This window comes from Ursus americanus, chromosome 2 (genome assembly GCF_024610735.1).
Source record: "Ursus americanus isolate L20-20 chromosome 2, mUrsAme1.1.p, whole genome shotgun sequence".
Classification (NCBI taxonomy): Eukaryota; Metazoa; Chordata; class Mammalia; order Carnivora; family Ursidae; genus Ursus; species Ursus americanus.
In genome coordinates, this window is record NC_142128.1 from 80,687,163 (window position 1) to 80,704,704 (window position 17,542).

General features: G+C 35.1%; 1 protein-coding gene and 1 pseudogene across 4 annotated transcripts in view; one reads left to right on the plus strand and one right to left on the minus strand.

Annotated features, from left to right (window-relative positions):
• Positions 1–17,542, plus strand: part of CEP350 (centrosomal protein 350) — a 150,744-nt gene that overhangs the window by 96,329 nt on the left and 36,873 nt on the right. For 3 of the 4 annotated variants that reach the window (XM_045811424.2, XM_045811427.2, XM_045811426.2), the window contains exons 27-30: positions 1,350–1,507; positions 8,955–9,077; positions 10,191–10,390; positions 15,320–15,531. In XM_045811424.2, coding sequence (XP_045667380.2) covers positions 1,350–1,507; positions 8,955–9,077; positions 10,191–10,390; positions 15,320–15,531 — 693 coding nt within the window. The remainder of the gene's footprint in view (positions 1–1,349; positions 1,508–8,954; positions 9,078–10,190; positions 10,391–15,319; positions 15,532–17,542) is intronic. The other variant, XM_045811428.2, reaches the window with a different exon arrangement.
• Positions 14,086–14,589, minus strand: LOC123801353 (coiled-coil-helix-coiled-coil-helix domain-containing protein 2 pseudogene; annotated as a pseudogene).

Below are 17,542 nucleotides of genomic sequence, written 5' to 3' on the forward strand. Positions count from 1 at the left end.
ATTTGGCTTGGGACATGGCATGTAGGACCACTCCCTTGTGGACATCCTCATTGTTCCACTTGAGTAATAACACTCCTGTATTAGATGCCCTCTTCATCTTGCTTCAGTTGGGACACGCCACTCTTGGTCCCCTTGTCCACCTCTACCTTTGCATGGATCCCTACCTTGCTCTGTTCCATCTAATGACTTTAGGACTGAATCGTTTAGGAAGCAGAAAGGGAAGTAGAAGGCCTCTGCTATGTGTATTGTTCAAAAAATAAAAATGATCACAATTGTCCCTACTTCCTGAAAAGTTATGAGAATAAATGACTGTTTGTGGGAAAGACTTCCTTAAGCATTTAAAATTATTTTTTGCTCATGAGAAATAGTAAATCAAACCAATAGTTCTTTTTTTTTTCTCTAAGATTTTATTTATTTGACAGAGAGAGAGAGACAGCCAGCGAGAGAGGGAACACAAGCAGGGGGAGTGGGAGAGGAAGAAGCAGGCTCCTAGCAGAGGAGCCTGATGTGGGGCTCGATCCCAGAACGCCGGGATCATGCCCTGAGCCGAAGGCAGACGCTTAACGACTGAGCGACCCAGGCGTCCCTAAACCAATAGTTCTAAATGTTTTCATTATAAACTTTGCTCATGAGAAATAATATTTATCAATTAAACCAATAGTTCTAAGTGTTTTCATTTTAAACTTTTTAATTTGAGAAAATATGGTTTTTCCCATTAGAATTGGAAAGAAAAAAGATCCATCCCTCAGTATTATTAAAATAAGTTTATGTGTTCCCTTCATTCTTATATCCATACATGTATATATAGTGTTTATATTGCTTTTGAGTGGTTCATTTTAAAAGAAATTAGGATAGTCAAATACTAGATTGCTAGTAGCAGAAGATTTTTTTATTTTTTTCAGTCTTTTAAAGAAATTATGCTTTAGAGGGTGCTCGGGTGGCTCAGTTGGTTAAGCGTTTGCCTTCGGCTCGGGTAGTGATCCCACAGTCCTGGGACCAAGTCCTGAGTCGGGCTCCCTGCTCAGGGGGAGTCTCCTTCTCCTCCTTCCTCCCTTTGCCCCTCCCCCAGCATGTGTTCTCTCTCTCTCTCTCAAATAAATTAAAAAAAAAAAAGAAATTGTACTTTGTGATTATATATAAATATATGTAAGATATACATAACAAAATCTATACTTTAGCCATTTATAAATGTGTGATATAATTTTGTCTTTTAAGTAATTCCTTAACTGCAGCTACTTTATAAATATGGTTTTGAGGATAAACTTAATTTTTAAACAACAATCTTTAAAGTCATTTTGAGGTCTTAATTTCCAGTAAAATTGTAAAACTTTACCCTCTTTTGTTTGCAGGACTCTCCTAGTGATGATGATAAAAAGGATAATAAGGCAGCCAGTCCTGGTCCGACTGACTTGGAGACCCGTAGTCCTTCCCCCATTTCAATCTCCAGCAGTGAAACTAGCAGCATTATGCAGAAACTGAAAAAAATGAGAAGCCGCATGGATGAAAAGTAATTTATTTTTATAAATATCTCCTGTTCACATTGAAAATGATAGCAACAAATATTTTTAATATACTTCATTAGATTAGATTGATACAGTGTAATACTTTATGAATTCAGTAGCATTTTAGCAGAATTTTTAAATCATCCTGAAAGTCAATTAACTATAGGTCTTATTATAAGACAAATTTTCTTATTTTTAATGCAGTCAGGTTTCTTATTTTAAAAACCATAGTAATTATACATATACCCAAGACAGTGTTTCCATCTTTCTTTTATTAAAAGCTAAAAGTAAGTGTGAAATTTACACCTTCCCTGAAATCTGAGAATATGTCTACTAACTTGGGAAAGCAATTAATGGTATATCCTGAGAGCTCATCCTGTGGCTCTCTAACCATTCTCACGCTTAGGTCAAATAGAAATTTTAACCTGTGAGGAGGTGTGGATTGCTCATTTGAAACCAGAAAACTGAAGTTTTCCTGGGATGTTGAATGATTTGGCAGTCTACCATTGTTCTAAAACATTTCTAAGTATTATTGTTTTAGAGGCTCCTTTAAAGAAAGCTGCTTCTATTTAAATGTAGCTCAGTTGTATGTCAGCGTTGACCATATAAAGTTACATTTATGTGAGAGTTCACTGTTCTGTGTATACATTTCATTAAATATGCTTGTGAAATATCTGCTTCTGGATCCTATCCTTGACATTATAACCTCTACCTTCTTTAAATACGAAAGACCCATTAAAATTTTTTGTTGACTGCTATTTTATTTTGTTAACAGTTTGAACCGCAGTTATATCTTGATATCCTTTGTCAGTGTACCACACATTACCAAATTTAATAATGCTTTAAATTTATGTGACATCAACCTATGATTTAATTAGTTTCTGAACAGCCAAGCAGTTGTAAATCAAACCTTACTTAGTATAGGTACAGTGTTATACATTGGCACTTCATTGCTTAGTTAAATTGCATTTCATAACTTTAAAATACCTAAATTGGTTATGAAAACAAGTTTTAAAAAATAAATACAAATTTTTAAAATAGATATAAGGGGGTAAAACCAAGTATTTGTAAACATGTAAATGTTCCTTTAAATGAATCCGTGGGATAGACTAAATAAGTTATGCTTTTTCATATAGGAATTTATTGAAATATAGACTAAAGATGCTTTCTTCCTTTCTTTCTTTCCTGATAATCTTTCCTTTCCCATAGTCTGTATAGGCATACTGTTTTTCTTCATTTATGTTTGAATTCAGAATAATCTCTCTCATGAATTTTTATAACTGACTTGACATTTTATATATGCCTCCAAATGTCTTTGAATGGTAAATATTGGAGGAAAGACAGCTTCAGGGGTAATTTCTTCTTTGATCCCTTGCTCATCTATATTAGTAAGGTTCATTGCTGGTCTTTATGAATAATATTCTAATAATTTTAATCACATTTGTAGAAAAAACTGGTAATTCTGAATCTGTTTATGAGATGAGTCAGTTTATGTGGTGCTTATTTCAAATTTGGTTAAAGCTTTAAAAATTCTAAATAACAAATTGAAGATTACATTTGATTTTGTTCCAAGTTTTGTTAATTATTTTCTCAGAATCTGAAACATTAAACACATGGAATTTTTGTATTCTTGTTCTACCTTCCTTTGTCAGCTACTACAGGCATTTGAGCAATTTGTCAAAGAAATAGGTCTTGAAGTATTCAGTGACTTGATTTGTTGTTTGAAGCAATGCAGTTGTGTTTGTGGGTAGTGATGGGGTAGGGACAGCAGTGGCGAAGGAATTATTTTTAATGTTTTACGTTGGTGCTGAAATTTGAGGATAAACTGGAGTATTTTTCAAAATTAGCAATGCACTGTAAATGAAGGTTGTTATATGATATTTTTTAATGTCTAGAACAAAATGATGTGAAAACTGTTTTTTAAATACCACTCAGATCACCAAAACTTTACAATTAGATTTCCTTGAGCAATATTGGAATGTCAGTAAATAAATGTCAATAAATAGAGTGAGTTAATTTTACAGTCATTTGCTACAGTAGACACCTAATAACAAAATCATTTGAGCCTTTGATACTAGACACTATTATTTGTTGTGTAGATTTGCAAAGGCAGTCTTCCAAGAGATTACTATTTTGTTGATATAAAATGCCAGTCAAAAAGCAGTCCTCCCTCAGTAAGTTTAGCTAACTTTTGAGAAGAACTTTTTCGTTATATGTCATTGCTTATTGTTAACCCTCTGAACTGTGATTCTGTGACAGATATTTTTCTGAAACTATCAGACTATTCTTGGCTACAATGAAAGATTTCCTTCTTTAATGTTTCACTGAGACAGCGATGCCTTTGTTAAAATTTCATTTCTAATCTGTGGCTTTTCCTGACCTTTTTATCGATCCGACATATATAAATAATTTCTATTTCTCAGTGTAGTGAAAAGCAAAAGAAATTAAAGTTGTGAAAAAGATTAGTCATAATGAATATATGCTTGCAAAAGCCACAGACTGAATAGCCCTCAGTCTTTTTGGTACTGTTGATAAATGAAATCTGAGTTTTGTTTATTACTGTGAGGGGCATTATTTACAATAAAAGTGCATTGTCTGTAATCCTGAAACATATATTCATGAAGAAAAAACCATGCAATTGACTTTTTCTGTTAATTTGCCAGTTTGTTTCAGGAAAATTTTTTACTGAGCAAGTGAAACAAAAAAGATGGGGTTATCTTCATCTTCACGTGTTAAAATAGGACACAGTGCATTTTCTCTTTCACTTAATAGCAGCCGTTCTTCCATATTATTTATTAAATATATACTTATTCTTAGCAATTATTTATTGGGAAATGTGTAAATGTTCTTGGTTCTGAGAAATATGAAGGTGAATCAAACATAAACCTTGCCCTTAAAAAGCATATGGTCTAGGTGGAAAAAAGCAAGTATCAATCCTGTGGAGAAGTGTATATAAATTAATTGCTAAGGAAGTTCGGAAGAGAAAGAAATTTTTACTGAAAAGAATATATCAAGTCAGTTTTCAGTGGATGAGTGTTCTGTGTTAAATATACTTTTGAATTATTAAGTACTTTAGAGCATAAGAAGCAAAAAAAAAAAAAAATCCCACAAACATAAGTTATATTTTGGTTTGGTCACTGCAGACCAAGTTAGCATGGAAAAATGAAGTCACAAAACTTCTCAAACATTCATTCTAAATATTTAAATACTTTATTTACTTAAAATTTAAGTATTTAAAAATATTCCCATTAGCTTAGAAACCATTAAAGGAGCAAGTTAACTTATTTGGTTTTAAATAATCATAAAGTTAAACAGATGTTGTATGACATAGCTCTGTCTGACAAGATTTGTGGTATTGTCTGGTCAGAATTAAAATCTTCATTAACCTGCTGAGCTTAAAAATGAGGATTTGCAGGAGAAGACTTTTCATATTCCACTAAAGAAGACATTTTCATTAGAATTCTTTAAAAATGTACTAAATACTGTTGCCTTAAATTAGAATTTGCCAGTATTTTTTTTTTTTTTAAGTAGGCTCCATGCCCAGCATGGAGCCCAAAGTGGGGCTTGAACTGGCAACCTTGAGCTCAAGACCTGAGCTAAGATCAAGAGTCGGTCACTTAACGACTGAGCCACCCAGGCACCTCTGCCTTAAATTAGAAATATAATTTATTACAAGGTTCTAGTCTAAGTGTGGTAGCTGAATAAACCCTGATAGCCTGATAATGGTTTTATTTTCTTTACTTCCTAGGTTAGAAATAACGTACCTGCATTTTGTTTAAGTATATGCAAATTATTAGACAATTTTAGGTAATAGAATAAATTTTGGTTAGGAAAAAAATACAAGGGGGCGCCTGGGTGGCACAGCGGTTAAGCGTCTGCCTTCGGCTCAGGGCGTGATCCCGGCGATCTGGGATCGAGCCCCACGTCAGGCTCTTCCTCTATGAGCCTGCTTCTTCCTCTCCCACTCCCCCTGCTTGTGTTCCCTCTCTCTCTGGCTGTCTCTATCTCTGTCAAATAAATAAATAAAATCTTTAAAAAAAAAAAAAAGAAAAAGAAAAAAATACAAGACTGCATTTTCTTTTCTCTTTTTTTTTTTAAAGATTTTATTTATTTATTCGACAGAGAGAGAGGGAACACAAGCAGGGGGAGTAGGAGAGGAAGAAGCAGGCTCATAGCAGAGGAGCCTGATGTGGGGCTCGATCCCACAACGCCAGGATCACGCCCTGAGCCGAAGGCAGACGCTTAACCGCTGTGCCACCCAGGCGCCCCTCTTTTCTCTTTTTTTTTAAGATTTATTTATTTTTGAGAGAGAAAGGGTATGTGCGTGTGGGGGGTGAGTGAGCGGGACGGGGGTGGGCAGAGGGAGAGAATCTCAAGCAGACTCCCTCCTGAGCGTGGAGCCCAAAATGGGGCTCGATCTCATGAGCCTGAGATAAACACTGTATTCCATTTTTATTTATCATAATATAGATTTAATTTTTGGTCCAGAAAGAATTTTAAAATGATTTAAAGTATTAGTTGTTTATTTTGTTTAATATCTTTCAGAATCAAATTATTTTACAGCTCAAAATTTCATTTAAAATTTACATGATAATTTTGATCTTTCAAATGATAGCATAGTTTTATAATAGGTTGGAACACAATCTACAATTATACTAGCTCAATGGAAAAAAAAAGTTCTCATTTATGTTACATGGTCTAGCAGTGTGTTAAGGTATTTAAAAAAGTGTGAGGAGGTACTTGGAGAAAGAAAGCATTATAAACTGCTGGAACTAGAAGCGCTCTTAGAGAGGTCATTTAGTGTAGTACCTTGGTTTCACAGGAAGAAATTGAGGCCATGGAGAGAAGTAACTCGTCCCAGGTAACACACACAGCTAGAACTAGGACCCTGCTCTCTGGATGTCAGCCAGCCATAGTTAAAGCATATCTGCTTTCAATCGCATAGGGCTTTTTTTTTTTTTCTCCTTTTTTAAAAATAAGTATATAATGTATTATTTGTACCCCTGTCAGGGGTACAGTTCTGTGATAACCTCATAGTTGTTTTTTTTTTTTAAACTACAGTGATGACTTACAGTTATCTCAATAGAAATTGACCCTTGTAAATAGGATCTGTTTAAATTGGAAAAGTGTTCAGTGGCTGATTACTGGGCTTGAATAGCTGCATAGTTCAAGTTTAGAGTGTGAAAGTGTGACTTTAAAAGAGAACCAGGGTGGCTCGGTCAGTTAAGTCAAGTCTGACTCTTGGTTTTGGCTCGCGTCATGATCTCAGGGTGGTGAGATTGAGCCCTGTGTTGGACTCTGCGCTTAGCGTGGAGTCGTCTTGTCCCTCTCCCTCTGCTCCCCCCCCCTGCACACACGTGCCCTCACTCTTTCTCTCCCTCTCTCTCATAAATAAATTTTTTAAAAGAGAACTAATTACTCATGAATTTCTTAAGATTAAACATCATAAGAACACAGTGATTTACATACTAGATTAAATCTATTATGTCTAATCCTACCCAATCCAGTGTTTTGTTACCATCAGAAGCCTTGCTGGGGGATGCCTTGACACCAGCCATTAAGCATGTTATCAGCGTTTTCTGTTAGTAGGCATTTATGTCTCCATCATTCACAAATTTTGTTTATTTGTGCAGCATCTTGAAGGATTGTCAACTCTAGTGTGAAGGACTGCTTCTTTTATTTCAACATCATCTTATTTAGCTTTTAAAGGACACTATTTCTAGAATATACATAAGGAACATATGTTTCTGGGAAGAAGTTTTAACTTCAAGTTAAACTTTTCTTACACTATTTCTTAAACTATTTTCTTTCCTTTTTCTGTTAGCTATTTCTTTTGGTGTTCATTTCTAACTTAGAGCTTTTGAATATGCTTAATCCTTATAAATGAAAAATAAATGGTCAGTACTTGTTCTAGTAGAGAAAATTATTAGTCTCTGTATTGGGCTGGACAAATTTAAATTGTAATTTTTTTTACAGTTTATTTTACATGTTCCAATACTATTCTGCTTTTTTGTACTAGGTCATGCATGCATTTAGCAGTTATATACTTAAGAGGGTGGGTGATATTTGAATATTATGAATAGATTTTTTGGACCTTTTGCTGAGTACATTTGTTTTTGTGTAATATTTTGATATTTAGCATCAAAATAAGTTTGTTGTACATTCATAAAGAATGGCAAGGAAGATTGCAGTGTCTTACTAAAATTTGGCAAAATTGTTTTTCCTTGAATTTCAGTGCAGAAAATCAAGGCAGTCCACATATGAAGATGTGTGTGTGTGCGTGTGTGTGTGTATGTAGAAGTAAATGAAGGGGAGATGAAATATTAAGTTGTATGTGGGGAAACAAACATTGAAATAGTCTGTGTATCTAAAGATACATGTATAGGCAAGATTGTATATACTTTTTAAAATCCAAAGGAATAGCTGGATTGATACCTAGATTTTCTCACTTCTGTGACATACTGATATTATTCCTTGCCCTTCGAAGGCAAAAAATGTTGCCTTGATCTATAGGTTATTGTTGTGTGCATGTGAACAGAAGCATGCTCTGTCAAAGAGAACCAACCTTTCAACCTATTAGTAGACTTATTTATCCTCTGAAATATATATATTTATATATATAAATAAATGATCTATTTACTATTTATAAAGAAGAGAATTTTCTACTTTTATCACTTTAACATATGAAATTTTCTTCTTACTTTTAACCTTATGATTGAGCTGTCCACAGCATGATTTTTTTTTAACCAGGAGTATTTATTGTGACTAGCTTAGTTTATTCTTAATGATGCATTCCAATATTTTATAGAATGGATATTGTATTTCAATCTTATTAAAGTGGGCCTTTGTTAAATATAAAGCAAGATATCTCCAGTAGGTCCTATGAGCAGTCAAATTTTATGCTGTAGAGGTGAAAAAGATGTTTTTAACTCTAAATTTATTTTCTAAATTATTATTTTCAAGCTAGATCACAATGGTAAAGGTTAAGTAAAGCAAACGTAGTGGTTTTTATTTAATTTTAAGCTTAAAATATCTGACAAGGTACAGATACAAAAATCATTTGCTCAGGAGTATATATGTGTGTAGAATTGCTGATGTACTAGGTTCACAGCCATAATTGTTGTACTCTATGTTAAAGCTTATGGGAAAACTTATTTAGCGCCATACTGTATTTCTCATAACTACTCACATACAAGTAAATTTACCTGAAACTATAGGTGATGATTAAGCAACATCTGAGGAGAAAGGCATGCTTATTCAGAAATCGGTAAGATCTATAATAGTACATGTTTTATATGTCACACAGAGTATAACTCTTGCTTTAACTGAGTAGCTTATAATGTTATTCAGGAAGCATATTAAAAGTTCTCCGCTCAGCTCTTTTGCTTTTCCTTTCTCATTCTTTCTGCCTCTTGATCTCTTGGTTTTAAAATCTTCCTCCTTATTTTGTAGACACTGCTCTCCTGTTCACTACTTCTTCTCTGTCTTTACGTCTCACCACTGGGCCTCTCTCAGTGTCTGTTTTCCCAACCTTCATCCCAAATTCCAGCTGTATATCTACAACCAGTTGGTCAGGTAACTTTGCACCTTTTTCAGTGCACTCTCTGATAGAGCATGCTCTGTTCTTTTTGTTTGTTTTGTTTGCTTTTTTCTTTTTTTTTCTTAACAGCCTGGGGGCCTCTTGTCAAATGTCCCATAGATTATTTTTGTTTCCACATTACTTTGACATGCTGATTGTTTAAGAAGTGGAATGACAGTTTTTGTTCGTTTTATGAAGTGTTTGTTGGATGTGTGGATGCATTTTTGTTGATTAGCCGCCAGTACAGATCTAACACCAGTAATATGAGCAGCCCACCTTTTATTTAGCTTTGGCATCTACCTATGAGAAGAGTTTAGTAGTAGCTTTTTAACTACTTAGATAACTTTTTCCTAAATCATTAATTTCTCTTAACCCTTTGGAGCTAAGATATGTTGGGCTATTTAATTTCAGAGATTGGGTTAAATTGAGAAATTTGAGACATTGGTTGCATCCTTTCACATAAGTAAATAATTAGTTATGTTTATACGCATAAGGCATCTGACTGTGGTGCTCAGTGTTGTCTCCATAACGATCACCTCACTTTGCATCTCTTAGGCAGTGGGAACCAAAGAGTGGTGTAGTGATACCTGAAATAAAACCAGACTGAATTTGAAAGTAAAAGTCAAAAAGGGACATGAACATGTCTTTTTTGTTTGCTTGCTTGTTTGGGGGCTTTGAGATTTGTTTTTTTGTTGTTGTTTTAGTCTTTGTTGTTTTGGGTTTGGGTTTGTGTGTTTTCTGGTATGAACCTTCAGAATAAATTCCTTATATCTTCTGTTATGAAAAAGAGTCACCTATGAGAAGTGAATGTGTAAGTTAAGTATTATCAGCCATGGGTGTCCAGATATTCTGAAGATTTTCTTTTCTAAATTTGCCGCTGTTTTTCCTTTGCTAATCTTTACAAACAATTACAAGTAAAACATAAATTCTTTCGTTTTCTGAATAAGTTGACTCATCAGAGCTTCTGTTATTTCAAAGTTTTTTCAAAGGAGTTGTATGAATGTCCTGTTTTTACACAGCTTGTTGATAAGGCAATGAGTGGTAGAGCTCTCAGAGTGATTTCTGCCCATAGATTTGTTCTCTGACTGTTCTTCGTGGTGTGACCATAGGTTTTTGACAAAGCGAGAGCAAAAACTAATGCAACGGCGACAACACGCAGAGGAGCTGCTCGAGTGGAAGCGACGTTTGGATGCAGAGGAAGCAGAAATTCGTCAAATGGAAAAACAAGCTTTGGCTGCCTGGGACAAAGAATTAATAAAACCTAAAACTCCTAGGAAAGAACTTGAGGACGAGAGAACAGAACAGAAAGGTAATAAATACTAACTGTTCAGACTACAAACCAAAGCCTAAGATAACTGGAAGATTTACTTAATTATTTTTAAAAAGGTGAATGATTAAGTGTGAAGAAGGCAATCCAGTTGCAAATGCCACAAACATTGGAAATATGAGACTATTGTGAATAACTTTATGCTAATATACTTGAAAACTTAAAAGAAATGGGTAAATTCCCTGAAATGGAAATGGGTTATTCCATGACCAGGTAGGGTTTAACACATTCTTAAAAATCGATAATGTGGCAAATTACTTAAACAGGTTGGGGGGGAGGAGATTACATGACATCTCAATGGATTTAGAAAAGGTACTTGATAAAATCCAAAAAGCATTTGTAATAAATTTCAGATAAAGTAGCAATAGCAGGGAGCTTTCTTTACCTGCTCTAGGATATCAATTAACAAAAATGAAAAACCAAACCTACAACAAGGTACCATACTTAATGGTAAAACATAGAAAAATTCCCTTTGCATTTGGAAATAAGAGAAAGATGCTATTATTTTTCACCTAAGGAGTGACAGGAAGAAGCAGAACTCACTATTACAGATTTTAAAGCTGTGCACATAGAAAATCCAGCATTTACATGTCAGTTATTAGAATTAAAAAGTGAGTTTAGCATGGTTGCTGGATATAAAATTCATAAACAAAATTCAGATACATATCTATAGAGCAGCACAAATTGGTTAGAAAATCTAATATAGAAATAAAAAATATGGAGTACTAGAAATAAATTAAAAAATATACAAGATCTTTTTGGAGAAAACTTTAGAATTTTATTAGGAGACATTAGAGAAGACCAAAATATATAGAATGCTTTTCCATATTCACAGACTCAGTGTCATAAAGATGTTAATTCTGCCTGAACTTACAGATTCAAGACAATTTATATCAGAAACCCAACAAGATTTCTTCATAAGTTTTGACAAGCTCATTTTAAAATTTATGTGAAGTAACAAAGGAACAAAAAGTAAAGACACTGCTAAAGAACAACCACAAAATGGAGAAATTACTACATAACAAAGTTTGTTAAAGTGCAATAATTAAAATGGGATTATTTGCAGAGATAGACAAAAAGACTATGAAACAGCCCAGAAAAAGACTCATGCATATATGGAAAGTTGACTTTTGACACAGGTAACTTTACAGAGCAGTGAGGAAAGGAGAGACTCTCCAATAAATTTTGGGGGCTGGGAAAAATGAATTGGATCCCTACATTGACAATCTAGAAAGATTCAGCTAAAGGATTAAAAAAAAAAAAAGGCTTAAATCTAAAAATTAGAATTTTAGAACTTTTGCAGGACCGTGGAAGAGACTAGCTATATGACATCAAGTGGAGGGAAAGATTTCTTTAACATGTTATACAAAGCAAAGCCGTAAAGGGAAAGGTCAATAAATTTGACTTCAATAAATTAAGAATTTCTCTTCATTAATATACCATAAAAAAAGTAAAACAACAAAATAAAAGGTATCTGTAACAGAATTGACTGTCAGAGGAATAGTATGAGAACATGCAAGCAACTCCTATGAATCAAAAATAAAATGACACATACATTTTTAAAAATGGGCAAAAGAACAGATAATTCACAAATGAAGAACTCCAGATTATCAATAAACATCTGAAAAGATGTTCAACTTTATTAGTAATCTGGGCATTGAAACCATAAAGCAATACTATTTCATGCCTGTATCCATTTCCTAGGGCTGCTGTAACAAATTACTGTAAATTTGTTAGCTTAAAAAAAAAATGTTTTATTCTATCACTTCTAGAGGCCAGAAGTACAAAAGCAAGGTGTTGGCAGCACTGTGCTCCCTCTAAAGGTTCCAGGGAACAATTCTTCCTCTTAGAGCTTGTGGTGGCTGTGCTATAGGCATTCCTTGTGTCTGCCTAACTCTAGTCTCACACTGTTCTGTCCTCCATGTCTGTCTGCTCCTCTTTTGTCTCATAAGGAAACTTGTCAGTGGAGATCCTGCCACTGTTTTAAAAATATTTTATTTATTTCAGAGAGAGCAGAGCATGTACACGCACAAGCGTGTGAGCAGCTGCCAGGGGTGGGGGGTGGGGGCATATTCAGAGGGAGAATCCCAAGCAGACTCTGAACTAAGCACAGAGCCCAATGCGGGGCTCAGTCCCACAACCCTGAGATAATGACCTGAGCCAAAATCAAGAGTCGGTTGCCTAACCAACTGAGCCACCCAGTCACCCCTTGTCATGACATCCTTAATGACATCTGCAAGGACCTTTTTTCAAACTAAGATTACATTCATAGGTTCTGGGGGTTAAGACATGGACATATCTTTTTGAGGAGCATCATTCAACCCTTTCACAATACCTGTCAAACCTGTTGGTATGTAAGTAGAACAAGGAGCTTCTGGTATATTAATTGTTAAACCTAGTTTGAAAAACAGGTTGGAAAAAGAGGCATTAAAACTAATTGAGGGCTGCCTGGGTGGCTCAGTTGGTTGAGCCTCCAACTCTTGATTTTGTCTCCGGTCATGATCTCAGGGTAAGACCGAGCCCTACATCAGGTTCTCCACTGGCTGTGGAGCCTGCTTAAGATTCTCTCTCTGCCCCTCCCCCCTCTTGTGCTCATGCTCACTCTCTCTTAAAATAAATAAATAAAAATAAAAAGTAAAAACAATCGATAAAAGAATTCAGTGGTTGCAATCCCAGGTATGAATCCTAGAGCAGTGGTTCTTAACGTATGGCCCGTGAAACTCTGGGGGAGGCCCTGAGATCCTTTCAGAGGGTCTAGGAGGTCAAAATTATTATTTTTATAATAATACTAACATATTGTTTGCCTTTTTCACTTTGTTGACATTACACTGATGTAGCAAATATAATGGTGGGTAAAATTGCTGGTGCCTCAGCATGAATCAAGGCAGTGGCGCCAAACTGTGTTAGTAGTTATTGTATTCTTTACCACTTTGCACTAATGATAACATGCCAGTTTTATGTAAGATTGTCCTTAAATAAGCATTTACAAATACAAATTTTGTTGAATCTCAACCTCTGAGTATTTATCTTTTTAATATTTTGTGTGACAAAATAGGAAATACACATAAAGCACTTGCGTGTGCCGAAGGACAGTCGTTACCTTGAAGAAAAGCACTTAATGCAGTGATTTGAATTGCAAGCTGAACTAGCCATTTTTTTTATGGAGTACCATTTTTACTTAAATGACTGAAAACCATGGTTACTTATACTTAGGTATTTGGCCAATAGTTTCTCAGAAATAAATGAAGCAACTCTGACTCTTCAAGGAGAACAAGTATTTATTGCGAGTGATAAAATTGAAGCTTTCAAGTGAAAGTTTAGGATTTTAGAAATGCTGTTTTCCTCATTGTGAGCTGGACTGCTTTCCAGTACTTAAAATACTTTCCTGATATGTTGGGTGATGATATTAATCAGCATCATCTTTTCTTTTCTTTCTTTTTTTTGGGGGGGGGGGGAGAAAAATCACTATTCTAACTAATTCACAAATAAAAACATCACAAAAGGTGATTTAAGGAGGCACACAAACATCTTCCCAGCCCCAAACTCAGACCATCTCAATGAACTTCTATATGGTAAGAACTCCCTTTTTCATTCCAGTTCTGAAGAAAACTGTATTTAATGATGGAGAGGTTTAACTGGTGGCTTTATACTTTATATATTCATTGTTCGTTATATTTTTATGTTAAACTAACTTGGTCATGAGAGATGATTTTCCATATCTTCAGTCTGAACTTCTTGATGAGATTAATCCATTTGCACATCTGCACTGTTTCAGCACCTCGCTGAAACCTTCACAAAGCTTAAGGTTGCCCTGGTTCTGGGCACACTCCAGAAACTGTTTCATCTCCTAGTGGCATGGGCCAAACTGCTACTACTGCTGCTGGTATGCTGGCTGGGTTCCCTGAGGCTCCTGGTAAGTGATGTCAGGCCTTGAAGGCTGAGCATCACTTCCTCCACTGAAGCCCCCTGTGATTGCATGACCTATTGGGTGCCCGGCAGCAGAGCCCACAGCCACACCAGCTGCAGTGGTTGCCATTCGGGCCATGAGACCTGGCCGCCAGAGTGCCGCTGCTGGTGGCCGAGCTGCTGGCACTGGTCTAGGCGCAGCACCCATCTGAAGTGCCTGGCTGGCTGGCAGGGGCGGCCATGCGGGAGGTGTGGCTCCGGCTTCCACGCGGCATGGTTACTTGCAGAGCACCTCGGCCTCTAGAAGTCTGAGATTCAGTCCAGAATCATCTTTTCATATTGTATGATGAAATGTGTCAACATTGGGAAGATCTTAATAACTCAGTGAACCAGTGTTTTCCACATGACCAGTGATGATTTAGAAAATCATGCATGAGTAAAAAAATCCATTGAAAGTGCAGAGTTGACCAAAGGATTATAATGTAATAGATCACAAGAAGTTTATTCATACGACTTCAGATTCCACATTACAGGTAACATGTAGGAAACTACCAGTTGTCAAGTTTTGGTATAACATCAAAAAAGAATATCCACAATTATCTGTAAAGACTATTGGAATACTCTTCCCTTTCTAAGTACAGATATTCTTTGTGAGGCCAGATTTTCTGCATATGCTTCAACCAAAACAACATATAGCCACAGATTGCAGACAGAAGCAGATATGAGAATCCAACTTTCTTCTGTTAAACCAGACCTTAAAGATATTTTTAAAAATGTAAAACAATTCCTCTGAGGACTTTTAACTAAGCCCTTCTCTCAATGTGCATCAGTCAAAATTCTTCGACTAATAGACTTTATAGTAATGTGATTCATTAAGTGATGAGATTAAAAATTATGTCTAAATGGAACAAGTGAAATTATGCAAAAGCAAATGCAAAGTATAATAGTTGAACATTTCTTTTGACCAAGATTGTGGACTTTTTCTTGTTTTTACTCTCTCTGTAGAAATAGCAAGTGAAGCAGAATCTCCAGGACCTTCCTACTCTCACCTACACAGCGAAAGCTCTATTCCGGAAGACTTGGGCAGCCCTGCCGTTGGGTATATACCGTCTGAGTCTGTAGTTCAGGAGCAGCCAGGGAGTCCAGATCATAGTGTACTTACTGAAGAAATGGTTTTTTCACAAGAACTGGAGTCTTCTATTTCTCCTAGTAAACATGTAAGTTAATATATATTGAATCCTGAAGACTTCTGTAGACAAAAGCCTGTCTAAAAAATATATTATTAACAGTTGTTTTCTTTTTTTTTTAACAGTTATATTCTTGCAATTCATGACAGTGTTGACTATCGCCCATACCTGTAACATATAGTATATGACATTTGAACAGGAGTAAAGATTTTCATTGAATTCTAAAGATTTATAAATATATGAATTTTAGCTTTAGTGGCAGTTATAAAATTATATATTATTAAGTCTACTAATATTGAGGGGATAGGAACTTCTAAAATCTTTTAAGATTTTTATCTATTTATTTGAGAGAAAGAGTGAGAAAGCACAAGCCGCGGTTGGGGGAAACACCAGAGGAAGAGGGAAATGCAGGGGCTCGATCCCAGGATTCTGGGATCACAACCTGAGCCAAAGGCAGACACTTAACTGATGGAGGCACCCAAGTACCCCAGGAACTTCTAAAATCTTGAAAAGATAATTTAAGGTTGGGGCACCTGGCTGGCTCAGCCAGTAGGACACGTGACTCTTGATCTTAGGGTCATGAGTTCGAGCTCCACGTAGGGTGGAGCGATTACTTAAAAAAATAAAACTTAAAAAAGATATTCTAAGTTTAATTTAAATTTAAAGATAATATATGGGAAAAATACAAGTTCTTATTAAAATCTGTATTCTGTCATATAATAGAAACAATAAGATCTTAAACCATACCGTTGTGCCTTTTCTATAATTTAATTAATAACCACCCTTATAAATCAGAATAAAAGTAGTGGTTTCATCTCTTTAAAGCAGACCTGAAATGGTTATTGACTCTCAACTAGAATAATGGTCACTATTAGAATAAGGTTTTCCACATTGTCCCTAATTCTATACTTCATTAAAAAAAACCTGATAAAAACTTAAGCTAGAAACTGAACTGTTTTTATTTTTTAATTTGATTTTATAAAGGAATTAGCATAATATTATTAAATATTAAGTGAACACAAACTTTGTTAAAGTCTCTCTATGTCTAAAAAAAGGAATACACTTAAATTCAGAGTGGAATATCCTTCCTTTGATAGAGTCTTCATTTCATTGTGGATATGAAGAATGAATTGCATTTCCCCTATTGAAAAATCAGTCAGATTGATGTGTGTTATGGGACCTGAAAGATTTGGAGGAAAAACATTTTTTATCCAATGATCTAATGAAGAACCTTTTCCATACTATGTTGCAAAATATTCCAATGCCTTGCGTGCATACCTGGAAACAGAGGTTTTAGATTATAAAAGATTTCTAATTAAATTATCATGTTAGCAAATTCTTAGTTATCATGTGAAAATCGGCTTGTATGCATAACTGTAGCATGGAATTTAAACCAAACTGTGTTTTTTGACACAATCTTAATACTTCCTGTGAATTGATTAGATCCTACCTAGCTTTGTTACTGAGATTCAGAATAGCCATCATCTGATCAATCTCTAAAAATTAGTTTTTTTCCTCTCAAGAAAATACGTCAAAGAAATAAAACTAGTGTGTCTTAAAGTGGTTTTTATAGTAAAAACTAGTATCTATTGATTGCTTACTTACAAGTATTAGCTAATATGCTGAATGCCTTATGTGGATTATCCTCACGAGAGTTCTACAGATACTGTGTTAAGCCCCACTCTGTAGCTCAGCAGGCTAGGCAGCTTGCCCAAATTCACAGATATAGGAAGTGATGATAGCTAGACATTCTCACTTCCACCTGACGCCAGGGTAGAAATTACATCGTTTGTAATACTCTCTTGTGGACAGTCTTCTTATGCCCTCTTCCCTTCCTCCTTTCCTCTTTTTTCCTTCTTTCTACAAAACTAGTACATATTTATTATTTTTAAGGTTCTTTTTCAGTACCAACTGGTACACAGAACTGTTTAAGGTATACAGCATAGTGGTTTGACATGCATATATTTTGAAATGATTGTTACAATAAATTTAGTTAATATCCCTCATTTCATATAGTAACCAAAAAAATGTCTTTTTCCTT